General features: G+C 39.2%; 1 protein-coding gene across 5 annotated transcripts in view; it reads right to left on the bottom strand.

Annotated features, from left to right (window-relative positions):
- The window catches only part of HACE1 (HECT domain and ankyrin repeat containing E3 ubiquitin protein ligase 1), a 117,550-nt gene that overhangs the window by 18,982 nt on the left and 85,571 nt on the right, over positions 1-12,997 (bottom strand). For all 5 annotated transcript variants that reach the window (XM_043889944.1, XM_043889946.1, XM_043889948.1 and 2 more), the window contains one exon: positions 2,049-2,180. In XM_043889944.1, the coding sequence (XP_043745879.1) occupies positions 2,049-2,180 (132 nt within the window). The remainder of the gene's footprint in view (positions 1-2,048; positions 2,181-12,997) is intronic.

Raw genomic sequence — 12,997 nt, 5'->3', positions numbered from 1 at the left:
GCAGAACCAGTTTAAACAGTCTGAAATTGAAAAGTACCCACCAAATGTTCACCAAGAGTAGAAAGGACAGAAAAAAAAAAGTAGACTGACACAGTGAAGTACTATAGAGCAATGAAAAGGAACACATTACAACTGCATGCAACAGTACAAAGTATTCTCACAAACAAAAAGTTGTGCTGTGTATATTATCTATGGTGAAACAGATCACCAGCCCAGGTGGGATGCATGAAACAAGTGCTCCGGCCTGGTGCACTGGGAAGACCCAGAGGAATCAGGTGGAGAGGGAGGTGGGAGGGGGGATCGGGATGGGGAATACGTGTAAATCTATGGCTGATTCATATCAATGTATGACAAAACCCACTGAAATGTTGTGAAGTAATTAGCCTCCAACTAATTAAAAAAAAAAAAAAAAAAACAGAAACATGAAAAAAAAAAAAAAGTTGTGCTAAAGAAGTCAGACATATTCTAGGTGACTATTCTGTTTACATTAAGTTCAAAAATAGGTAACCTAACCTATATCATTACAAATCAGGAGAGTGGATACCCATGAGGGGAAAGTGACTGGAAGAAAACATGAGAAGGATCTAGGGTATTAGGATTTCTCAGTTTCTTGATCCGGATGCTATTTCATGGGTGTACAAAGTGTGAAAATTCATCAAGCTATATATTTATAGCATGTTAGGGTTAGGTTATACTTTTCTCATGTATACTGTAACTCAATAAGAAGTTTCATAAAACTTATCAGCATCAATAAATTATGAGACAAAGTTTTTGTCAATTATCTGTATTGTTGCTATTTGTTTTTTATACACTGGTCCAGAAAAATAATATAATTTTCTGTTTAATAACTCATAAGTACACCTTCATTTTTGAATGCTAAAAATAGTAACTCTTATGGGTATGCAAAAACTATATGCTCCTATGCTAAAGAAAACCATTCGTCCTAAATCTAAAAACAGGGACAAACACTCAAAGCTGATAGTTAGTGAAACTAAGTCACCATGGCCTTTCACATTATTTATTAAATTTTCTCCACTACTATATTATGATATACTATGAGTGATAAATTCAAAATACTGCTATATGTAAAATTAACCAGTACACACCAATGTATTTATTCATGTATTAAAATGAAAGGCACAGGGTGAAACTAACTCGTGAGACAGAATAAAAACCAATGAATTCTTTTCCATCGACCTAAACTTTATTATTCCAAATTATACTTTTTAAACTAAGATAACAGCTATACTCTATTTAAAACATTGTATGGTTTTATTAAGACGTTAGATAACTCAAGAGTTTGAAAATAATTTAACACCAAAAATAAAAGAGAGGAAAAGAAATGGGGGAAAATGCAGACATAGATCACAGTAAAAAGCAGGCAAATTAAAGAAGCAAAACAAACATTCATTAGAGACTAGAGGCAAGCAAAGACAGTGGACTCCATACAGACTTAAGATAGAAAATTACTAACTTATATATATGATGAAATAAGTTGGAGAAGATAACATAAATATAACAAGAAAATTCTTCTATCAATTTTTCTTTTGGGAAGTACAAGAAGTTTCCTTTACCAAATAAAAAAATTCAGAAATAATATAAACAATGTCTCTGGGAAGACTGGCCTTCATCATCTCCCATGTGGAACACTTTGGAAATATATTCCATTTTTGTTAATCACCACCTATACTCTACTTCTCATTAAGAACTGCTAACCTAGTTATTAACCTTTAGAGAAGCACAATCACAAATCTTACAACTCCCTAAACATGAACATTTTAATGGTTTACCATATCTTCTACTTTATTTCATTCATTATTGTGCACTAAAATTATTTCTGCTGCTGCTGCTGCTGCTAAGTCGCTTCAGTCGTGTCCGACTCTGTGCGACCCCATAGATGGAAGCCCACCAGGCTCCACCGTCCCTGGGATTCTCCAGGCAAGAACACTGGAGTGGGTTGCCATGTTCTTCTCCAATAAAATTATTTCTAAATTACATCAAATGGAGTTTTGTGTTGTAACAGCAAAAGAACTGATGCTTTTCCTTACCAATTCGTATTCATCAAAAAGTTGTATGAGGGACGGTGGAATGAACATATGAAAGCCCTGTAAAAAAGCATTGATCTGAGGCTGAATGGCTCTTGTCATTCGAAGTTCAGTGACAAGCTGGACGTACTCCGCCTATTAAAAAAAAAGGTTTCTGCGATTATTTTTTTTTTTTTAATTTCACATACTTAAGATACTACTGACCATTTCTCATTTTAGAAATAAAGGTTTAGAATTAATTTGGCACCAATGTTCACACATCTCAGCAAAACAGTAATCTATCGTTCACTAAGCTGTTTAGGCCAAAATCCTAGGAGTCAATCACCCAGGTTTCTCTCACACCTTCTGTCAGCGAGTGCTATCACCTCCATCTTCAAAAAACATTCTCAGTCAGGCCTTGTGGCATCACCTCCTCTTGTGGCACCCTGGTCCAAGCCATTACCATCTCTCGCCTGGACATCAGACTACCTGGGTCACTGCTGCCATGCTTGCCTCTGTATGGCTTCCTCTCCAAATCACAGTGACTTTTTAAACTATGTGTGTATATATATAATTCAGATCACATAACCCTCTTTTCAAAAACCCTCCAATGACTTCCCATGACACTTGGAGTAAAGTCCAAATTCCTTCCCTAGTCCATAAGGCCCCAAACGACCCAACCTCTGCCTTACACTCTCATCTCATTTCCTTCCACTTTCCCCTTTGTTCCCTCACTCTGTCCCCCAAACACAGCTTGTTCAGATCTCACCGTCTGTATACTTACTGCTTTATTTTTTCTTAAATGTCTCATTAGACTGTAATCTCTCTGCAAGCAGAGGTTCTGTTTTGTTTACCAGTATATATCCTCAGCTCTTCCTCAGTGATCAGTGCAAAGAAATAGAGGAAAACAATAGAATGGAAAAGACTAGAGACCTCTTCAAGAAAAGAGATACCAAAGGAACATTTCATGTAAAGATGGACACAATAAAAGACAGAAATGGTATGGACCTAACAGAAGCAGAACATATTAAGAAGAGGTGGCAAGAATACACAGAAGAACTGTACAAAAAAGATCTTCATGATCCAGATAATCACGATGGTGTGATCACTCACCTAGAGCCAGACATTCTGGAATGTGAAGTCAAGTGGGCCTTAGGAAGCATCACTACGAACAAAGCTAGTGGAGGGGACGGAATTCCAGTTGAGCTATTTCAAATCCTAAAAGATGATGCTGTGAAAGTGCTGCACTCAATGTCAGCAAATTTGGAAAACTCAGCAGTGGCCACGGAACTTGAAATGGTCAGTTTTCATCCAATCCCAAAGAAAGGCAATGCCAGTTCAGTTCAGTTCAGTCGCTCAGTCGTGTCCGACTCTTTGCAAGGCAATGCCAAAGAATGCTAAAACTACCGCACAATTGCACGCATCTCACATGCTAGTAAAGTAATGCTCAAAATTCTCCAAGCCAGGCTTCATTAATACTTGAACCGTGAACTTTCAGATGCTCAAGCTGGTTTTAGAAAAGGCAGAGGAACCAGAGATCAAATTGCCAACATCCGCTGGATCATTGAAAAAGCAAGAGAGTTCCAGAAAACATCTATTTCTGCTTTATTGACTATGCCAAAGCTTATTGTCTAGATCACAATAAACTGTGGAAAATTCTGAAAGAGATAGGAATACCAGACCACCTGACCTGCCTCTTGAGAAATCTGTATGCAGGTCAAGAAGCAACAGTTAGAACTGGACATGGAACAACAGACTGGCTCCAAATAGGAAAAGGAGTATGTCAAGGCTGTATATTGTCACCCTGCTTATTTAACTTATATGCAGAGTACATCATGAGAAACGCTGGGCTGGATAAAACACAGGCTGGAATCAAGACTGCTAGGAGAGATACCAGTAACCTCAGATATGCAGATGACACCACCCTTATGGCAGAAAACGAAGAACTAAAGAGCCTCTTGATGAAAGTGAAAGAGGAGAGTGAAAAAGTTGGGATAAAGCTCAACATTCAGAAAACTAAGATCATGGCATCCAGTCCCATCACTTCATGGCGAATAGATGGGGGAACAGTGGAAACAGTGGCTGACTTTATTTCTGGTGGCTTCAAAATCACTGCAGATAGTGACTGCAGCCATGAAATTAAAAGACGCTTACTCCTTGGAAGGAAATTTATGACGAACTTAGACAGCATGTTAAAAAGCAGAGACATTACTTTGCCAACAAAGGTCCGTCTAGTCAAAGCTATGGTTTTTCCAGTGGTCATGTATGGATGTGAGAGTTGGACTGTAAAGAAAACTGAGCACAGAAGAAATGAAGCTTTTGAACTGTGGTGTTGGAGAAGACTCTTGAGAGTCCCTTGGACTGCAAGGAGATCCAACCAGTCCATCCTAAAGGAGATCAGTCCTGGATATTCATTGGAAGGACTGATGTTGAGGCTGAAAGTCCAATAGTTTAGCCACCTGATGTGAAGAGCTGACTCATTTGAAAAGACCCTGATGCTGGGAAAGATTGAAGGCGGGAGGAGAAGGGGACGACAGAGGATGAGATGGTTGGATGGAATCACCGACTCAATGGACATGAGTTTGAGTAAACTCCAGGAGTTGGTGATGGACAGGGAGGCCTGGCGTGCTGCAGTCCATGCAGTTGCAAACAGTCAGACAGGACTTAGCAACTGAACTGAACTGAACTGATCCTCGGCTCTTAAAAATGTGGCTGCTGCTTTCTGTTCAACAAATAACATGATGAATATACATTCAATAAATTCATTTAAAACACACTTTGAACTTGATCAAATGACTCAATTAAGTGCAGCCTATTCTGAGTTAAACAACAACATTCTGAGTTACAGTAAGCTATTTTGACACATTTAAAATATACATTATCAAGAATAGTGTCACTTAAAATTTAACTAGCAGTAAAAAATGTATTTTGGCTCAGATCAAAGTGAATGACCATATCTCTCTGTATATAAACCCTATCATTGTTATTATTCGTGCATGTGTGTGTTAATAGCTCAGTCATGTCCGACTCTTTGTGACTCCATGGAATGCAGCCCACCAGACTCCTCTGTCCACAGAATTCTCCAGGCAAGAATACCAGAGTGGGTTGCCAGTTCCCATTATTACCCATCTAGGTGAAACTTCAAGAATTAAAAGCAATATGTATATAGTTCTCACCTCCCAGGAACGAATGTTCTAAATACACAGAGAGAAAGCCTATTTTAGGCCCCTTCTTTTAATCTTTTTTTGGGGGTTATTAATCTGACACTGTTACCCTCAACCCCTAAAAAATTCCCACAGGCACTGAGCCAACACGTTGTACATGACTCCAGCTATGAATTCTTCATACATCTCAGAGCTACAGAAATGTCACAATGGATTGCTCACAGCTTCCTCCAACCCTGCATGGCTCCTTCTGCAATCTGGCATGAGAAAAGCTACCATCTATTACCATCTATATACCATGCTACCAATCTACTCTCACTCCAAATCTCACTCCCAACCACCCAAAGGTTTTTCTCCATTGAATAGGAATTAATCAGATTCTACAAGTAACATCCAGGTATTTAGAGAGAGGGGGACATAGAAATGTGTGCCAATCAAACAGAAACACAAACTGAATCTTCAGGATCCAATCTAAGAAATAAAATATACACATAATAACTACCAATGATTTTTGCACTAACACATAATTATCTTTTAATTGATGTCTGCTCTAACTAAACTGCTTAATGAAAATACTAAAAATTTTTCTGCTCCATTCATTAATTATATATTTCTCTCAAGAGATTTTGCTTTTGTTATCTTAAGGTACTATTCACTTGAGTCATTAATCAACACCTCAAATTATGAAGCATGAACTGCTCAAGTATAGTTTTATCTATTTTAATTTGCCACTGCATTCCATATTTATCTGAATAGTACATACTTTTCTATCAATTAATTCCTATTTTTCCACATACATTCTATTTTAAAAAATTAGTTTTCACAAATATACTTTTCCCACACTTATTTTTGTAGCTCTGGTCCATAGTTATTGATATCAGTTTGTGAAAAATCAGTTCCTTCAAATCCCAGTCTCCATATTAATTTAAATATGGAGAAATCTTGGTCTTTCCCGGAGAACTACTAACCTAATCTGTCAGATCATAGACTTTGCTGTTACTATGTACTTTTACTTAGACCCCATGTATGAACGCACCTAGACTTGCCAGGAGCCCAAAGTTACAAGAGCATGTTTGGGAGTGAGGCAGAGCTCTAGCTCCAGGAATGTCTCTCAGGCTAGAGGTCACTCTCTTGGCTCCCTGCCTCAGGGGCCAGCAACCTGAAAGTGAGTCCAATCTATGTGGATAGAAGCACTGCTGGTAAAAAAAAAAAAAAAAAAAAAAAAAGCACTGCTGGTGACCATGAGGTTTTTGAGGACACAGATCAGGAACTGCAGGATCTGGTAAGACTGGAAATGCAACGGGCTTCTTCCTTTGGTAGCACTAGCTCTTAGTGGACCAGAGGAGGCTCTCTGATGGCTTTTGTCTCAACGCCTTATACAGTGTTTTGTGGAATCTGTGGAAATGAACTGGAAGGATTGGCCCAATAGTTTGCAGACAAAAACAAACTGTTTCCTCGCTGGCCGACCCTCCACCACCTCTTTTGCTATCACATATACTAGCGTGATGACACTCAGAAGGGACATCTTGATTGTTGTTTGTCCCTTTATAACTCACCACTTCTCCTGCGGTCAGGACTGGACTCAGACATGAGCACAGGCACACAGAATACAGATGCTTCCCCTAGTAGTACTAGCTTGGGAAACATTCCAGGAAAGCTACTCTGTTACACTCTGCATGGCATCAGGGAAAAAGTCAAATCAAACAAAGGTCCTGGTGGTAAGGAACTAAATCATTCTGGGATGACATTGAGTCTACCCCTGGTGCATCTCCACCCTGCCTTGATGGTAGAACCGGAAGGGACAAGTAAGGCGCCTGTGTTGGTAAGGGAGAGACTAAGTCCAACCAGGGAAGGAAAGTTTCAGTGGCAAGTCTGTCTACATCCCCATCTAGAGCAGGGAAGGATGCCTCTGGTGGAAAGAAGCGACGGGTATAGATGCTGCTTACAGATAGGAGCTAACAATTACTGAACCACTCCTTTAAAATGCATTTTAAAAACTGGGACAAGTTTGATCCCCAGAGTTTAAAAAAGACACTCCTGATCTTCTATGATACTGAATGGCCACAGTATCCTTTGGAAGATGGGGAATGCTGACCAGTTGAAGGATCTTAACTCTGATACTATTTTACAACTAGACCAGTTCTGTAGAAAATAAGGGAAATGGGTAGAAGTGCCATATGTGGTGCTCTTTATCTCTCTGCAAGACCTGCCAGACTAAGGGTACCTAAGGGTACAGATTTGTGTGTGAAACCTTCAGCTCCCTCCCGTCCTCTTACTTTGTCCCTGTATCCAGGGCTCCCAACTGAACAGGCTGAGAATTACCTCAGTCTTGGTAGACTATTTAGAGGATCTGTCTTGGGACAGACACTGACTCCTGACTTGACAGCTCAAGTTTTGGGGGAAGCTACTGCTTTTGGAGATGAATGGCTTGAAGGCAAGGGGAAAGAGGGAACACAAAATAGCCCTCCTCCCTACCGGGAGCCAAGTGGTTCCCATAACATAGCCACTTTGTCAGATGTATTCTTATAGGGCTCAAGTAAGCATGTGCTAAGACTCTATGCTAAGTGGGCTGACATATAACAGGGAACGAAGGAAACTCCTGGTAAATTCCTACATAGACTGTGGGAAGCTCTCTGAAAGGTTTCTGATGTTGATCGCAAAAGTGCACAGAAAGGGATAATCGTAAAAGATAGATTCTCACTCAGTCAGCTCCAGATATCTGCCGTTAAGTTATGAAAAAACAGGCGTTCAGACCACATCAGTCTTTAAAAAACTGCTGTAGCTGGCTCAAATGGTGTATTATGGTAGAGAACATGAGGAGGAAAATAAGAGGAAAAAAAGAACCAGGCAAAAGACTGAAGCCCCAACAATGGCTGTTAGATCTGCTCTGAAACAGCCTGAGAAAAATGCTCAGAGGAACCCAGGTAAAAAAGGATGGATTTATTATTACTGTGGAAAGGAGGGGCATCTCAAGCGGGATTGACCTCAGGCATCTAAGCCGCCCCCTGGCTCCATGTCCGGTCTGCAAAGGACCACACTGGAGAAGAGACTTCCCTCCGAGGTGTAGGCCCCAGGGGTCGGACTCTCAAGGCAATCAGGATGAAGGTGCCCCAGGGGTCCCCACACAAGCTCCATCCTAATTACACCTGAGGAACCCTAGGTGTTAATAACTGTGGAGGGCCAATCAGTAGATTTTCTTCTGGACCCTGGGGCAATTTTCTCTGTGCTCACTGAAGCCCCTGGTCTGCTTCCTCCCAATCCACCACTGTAATGGGACTTCAGGACAAGCCAAATGCTGTTATTTCAGTCATCCTTTAAGCTGCAACTGGGACTCTGTACCATTTTCTCATGAGTTTCTAATTGTGCCAGGGTCTCCCTCACCGCTTCTGGGGAGGGATATACTGAACAAGGTCCAGGCCTCTGTTGTCATGAATATGGAACCTGCTCTTTCTCTCTCACTAATTGAACAAAATGTAAATCCTAGAGTATGGGCCGATGGAAAAACTATGGGTTGAGCACAAAATGCTTTCCTGTCTTTATCAAACTCAATGACCCTCACATAATTTCACATCAAAAGCAGTATCCACTAAAGCCCAAGGTTAATGAATGGGTAAAATCTTACTGTACTGACTTCTCATGATATAAGTGGGATTTTAAACTCTAAAGTTCAGCGCAACAATGCTCCACCTTTAAAGCTGCTGTAACTCAGGGGGTATCAAAAGCCTGAAGAATAGAATATCACTTACACTGTTCCTGGAGACCCCAATCTTCAGAAAAAAGTTGAAAAGGCTAATGACACTATTAAGAGGCATCTGCATAAGCTAACTCAAGAAACACAAGACAGTTGGTTTAAAGTTTGACCCATAGCTTTAATGAGGGCTCAAACTGCCCCTAAGAAGAAGGGACTGTCTCTATAGCAGACTGTTTTTTGTGCACAGATACTGTCATAGATTCCAAAGCCTTAGAATTAAGTATATGACTCAGCTTTCAGCTTTTCAGCCTCCTCATCAGAAAAAGGCTTTGCACAGTGGGTTTCCCCACTTCAAGGAAAAGACTTTCTTCAGCTCCACGAATACCTTCACTGACAACAACTGTATGTGACGCCTCTTACTGATCTGATGACATCTAACAATCCTAGGATGGACTGATGTAACTATGGACATAATGTGACTTTTAATTTTGATTATGTGTTAACTTGGTTTAAATGACTATTTTACCTTCACCTGTAACTCTAAAATGGGGTTTATTTCTAACCGTCTGAAAGCTTTTAAGTTACACATGGTTGCCCAGGCTCCTACAAGTGCCACAGCCTTCTCCAACTATTACTTAGGGCCCCTGGATCAGAGACCCTCAATATGAGGGTTAGGAGAATATGTTGCCTCAACAATTTAGGAACAATGTGCCTCAACAGCAGGAAGTAGTTATGGAACAAAAATGATGCCCCTTTCCCTTGGCAACATAATTCTCCTAAAAGAAAAAGAGGGAATGAGAGAGCCAATTCCTAGGCAGGTTGATAAGAAGTCCGAGGTCCCTGAGGAGGAGAAAGGGGTCTGGGGCTCTTGAAGTGGAGACAGGGGTCTGGGATTCTAAAGGAGGAAAGGACAAATGTCTTTTTTCTCCTCTACATTCCTTAGTCTTAAGTCACGTAAAATGTTTTTTTCTTTAAGCCTGGAACTGATGATTACACAACAAACAACTCAGCTTAAACTCTGTACTAAGGATTATATAACAACAATGTATCCTGCTGGAGGACAGTTTCTCCTTCCTGAAAACCTTCTGGCTAATCCTGTTATCTTAAAATGTAAATTACGGGAGTGGGTCTAGTAAGATCTTTACAACCTTGAGACATTCTTTTGATTTATTGTAATAAGCAATTTAAAAAATATGTAACTCCCTTTTCTAAGACTATGGGGGGGGGGCACTCTCCATCCCCCTTCTGATGTTTATGTCAGACGCTTTCTCTGTCACTTTTCATATTTTAATAAAACTCTGCTATACAAAAGCTCTTGAATGATCAAGCCTGGTCCCTGGTCCTGAAGCCAACTCTTCTTCAGACATCATGAATTCAACATCTTTCACCATACACTATCATAACAACAATAAAAAAGAGCCTTGCCAAATTCTTTCAAGCTCAACCCCGAGCCTCATAACTGATATAAGATAGGTAAGCAAAAAATAACTGCAAAGGGAAAAAATAAAAATAGTAAGACTGAGCTTCAGTTTTCAGACATAATATCCTAGCTAAATACATAGGTAGTTACAGAAACATTTTGTTTTAAAATCTAGTTTTCTGAATGTATGGAATGAACAATATCATCCCTTGAAATCTTAAAATTTTAACTTCTTTTCAGGCTTTGAGTCTAAATTATGTCTTTTTATGAGGAGTAGTGGTAATGCTGAAAACTGACACATTTTTTTTAAAGCTATTTTTCCTCTTGCAAAGTTTTTTCACTATTTCTTAAAAGATATACTTACTTAAATAATAGTTAACTTTCAATAGTGAAAGCAAGATGTTCTTATCCCCCTCGAAGTAAACTGATAAACTTGGACATACCCGTAGAATTGTTTGAAATAGTTATTTTTAGTTTTAAATGAACAGTTTAAATGGCATTGTAACTGGCACAATGCAATTCACTGTTTGAATATAAAGCCTTTAACAATAAAAGCTTCTTTCCTGGGCTTATCCACTTGATTACTATTGCTATCATATGTAAGAGTTCTTACTGAAAATTTCTTCAGGGAAAACTCAAAGGACACCAGGTTTCTTCCGCATGAATAAGTAGGTATAAGAAAAGAGAGGCACATTTAAACAATGTAACATTTTCCAGTAATTTATCCTTCACCAGTATATTATTTTTAAGGTCACAAATTAAGCTGTAAAGATTGACAGTATGATAAATATCCTATTATTTCAGTTTCCTTGGAACAAATTCAGTCATTGAAAATAGGGATTCTTCAGATTACCATTACATGGATTTGGTGATTTTTAAAGTGAATTTTTAGAATATGTGAACTAAAATGCAAAGAAAAATATATTCTCCATTGTTGACAAAAAGATACTAAAGATAATTTAAAACCCAAATCAAAAAATACACTCAATATTGAGAACCTCAGACCTAAACTGTTTTAAAAGTTTTCAGAGTATTAAAAGATCTTCCATAGTATACTTTTCTGAAGACACACATAAGCAAACCACTTTAAGTCAATAATCTATATAGAGGAGTTTGGATTTTTTACTAGTACAGGCATCAAACGTGTCTGTATGTGAAATAAATCAAATAAAACCGGCAATAAAATATAATAATGAGTACACACACACACTGGGCTTCTCCAATGACTCAGAGAGTAAAAAATCCGCCTGCAATGTGGGAGACCTGGGTTCGATTCCTGGGTTGGGAAGATCCCCTGGAGAATGGCATGGCAACCCACTCCAGTATCTCCGCCTGGAGAATCCCCATGGAGCCTGGTGGACTACAGTCCATGAAGTCACAAAAAGTCAGACACGACTGAGCACAGCATAGTTAACATACACACTGAGAACAACCAAATAATGAAATGGAGGAAACTATACCAAGTTTTTTAAATTGAAGTACAGTTGATTTACAAAATGGTATTATTTTCAGATGTGCAGCAAAATGATTCAGTTACATATGTGTGTGTGTGTGTGTGTGTATTCTTTTTCATATTCTTTTCCATCATAGGTTACTACAGTACATTGAGTATAGTTCCCTGTGCTTCATGGTAGGTCCTTGTTGTCTATCTGTTATACGTAGAGTAGCACGTATCTGCTAATCCCAAACTCCTAACTTACCCCTCCCTCCCCCTCTCCCTCCCCTTACCCTTTGCCAACCATAAATTTGGAAAGCATACTAAATTGGCATTTGTTACCTTGTTCATATTCACTGCCTTAGTAAATAAGAGACCCAGCAGTTACACAACCATACAGAACTCGATTTAAACTGAGGGTCTACCAGTTACCAATTTTAAGCCCTTAGACAGTTATTTAATTTCTAAAGGAATATAGTGTCCTAGTTACAAGCTCAGGCTTGAAATTGATAGACTGTCTGGACTCACACCCACCATTCATTACCCTGCGATTGGGAGGGAAGCAATTTCGCCTCCCCATGCTTCAGTTTCCTCACCTGCAGAAACGGGCATCCAGACCGCATATGACTGTTTAAATTAATACAAATAAAACTCCTTTAACAGTGCCTAGCACATTATAAGCACCTAATAAATATCACATGCTTTTATTATTAAGGCAGTTTTCACACTGAAAGAATAGAAATAATTACCTCAAAAGGTTGTTAGAGTAAATGAGAAATGCACAAAGAACACGGCTCAAATACATAAAATATACACCAAGTACTCAATAGGCAGTGGTTATTACTATCACTAGAAAGTACAAATGCTATGATGAGGTTAATGGCTAGGAGGATAACAATACCACTTGTCATTCTGGAGCCCATCCACCTAAGCAGCTCATCCTCCAGTTCTTTTTCACCTTCCCAAACAGCTAGTATGGATACCATGTTCTATAAATTCTACATCCAAAAAGCTATCTCATTTTCTCTATCCTTGCTCCCACTGTCTTATACAATCCCTTATGCATGCTCCCCAACACCAATTCCACCATCACCTATCAGTTGCCCTGACTCCAATATTGCCCCATTTCAACTCATTCTTCACAATCCAAGCTGAGATTGGTGCTGTTTTTCTTTAAAAAAAAAAAAAGAAAAACAGAAATTCAATCATGTCATTAACTACTACAGCATCTACAATCATCCCCTAGCCTTCCCAGTAACTTTC

Source organism: Cervus elaphus, chromosome 28, assembly GCF_910594005.1.
Source record: "Cervus elaphus chromosome 28, mCerEla1.1, whole genome shotgun sequence".
Lineage (NCBI taxonomy): Eukaryota > Metazoa > Chordata > Mammalia > Artiodactyla > Cervidae > Cervus > Cervus elaphus.
The sequence above is the reverse complement of the archived record's forward strand: the minus strand, read 5'-3'. Positions and strand labels throughout refer to the sequence as shown.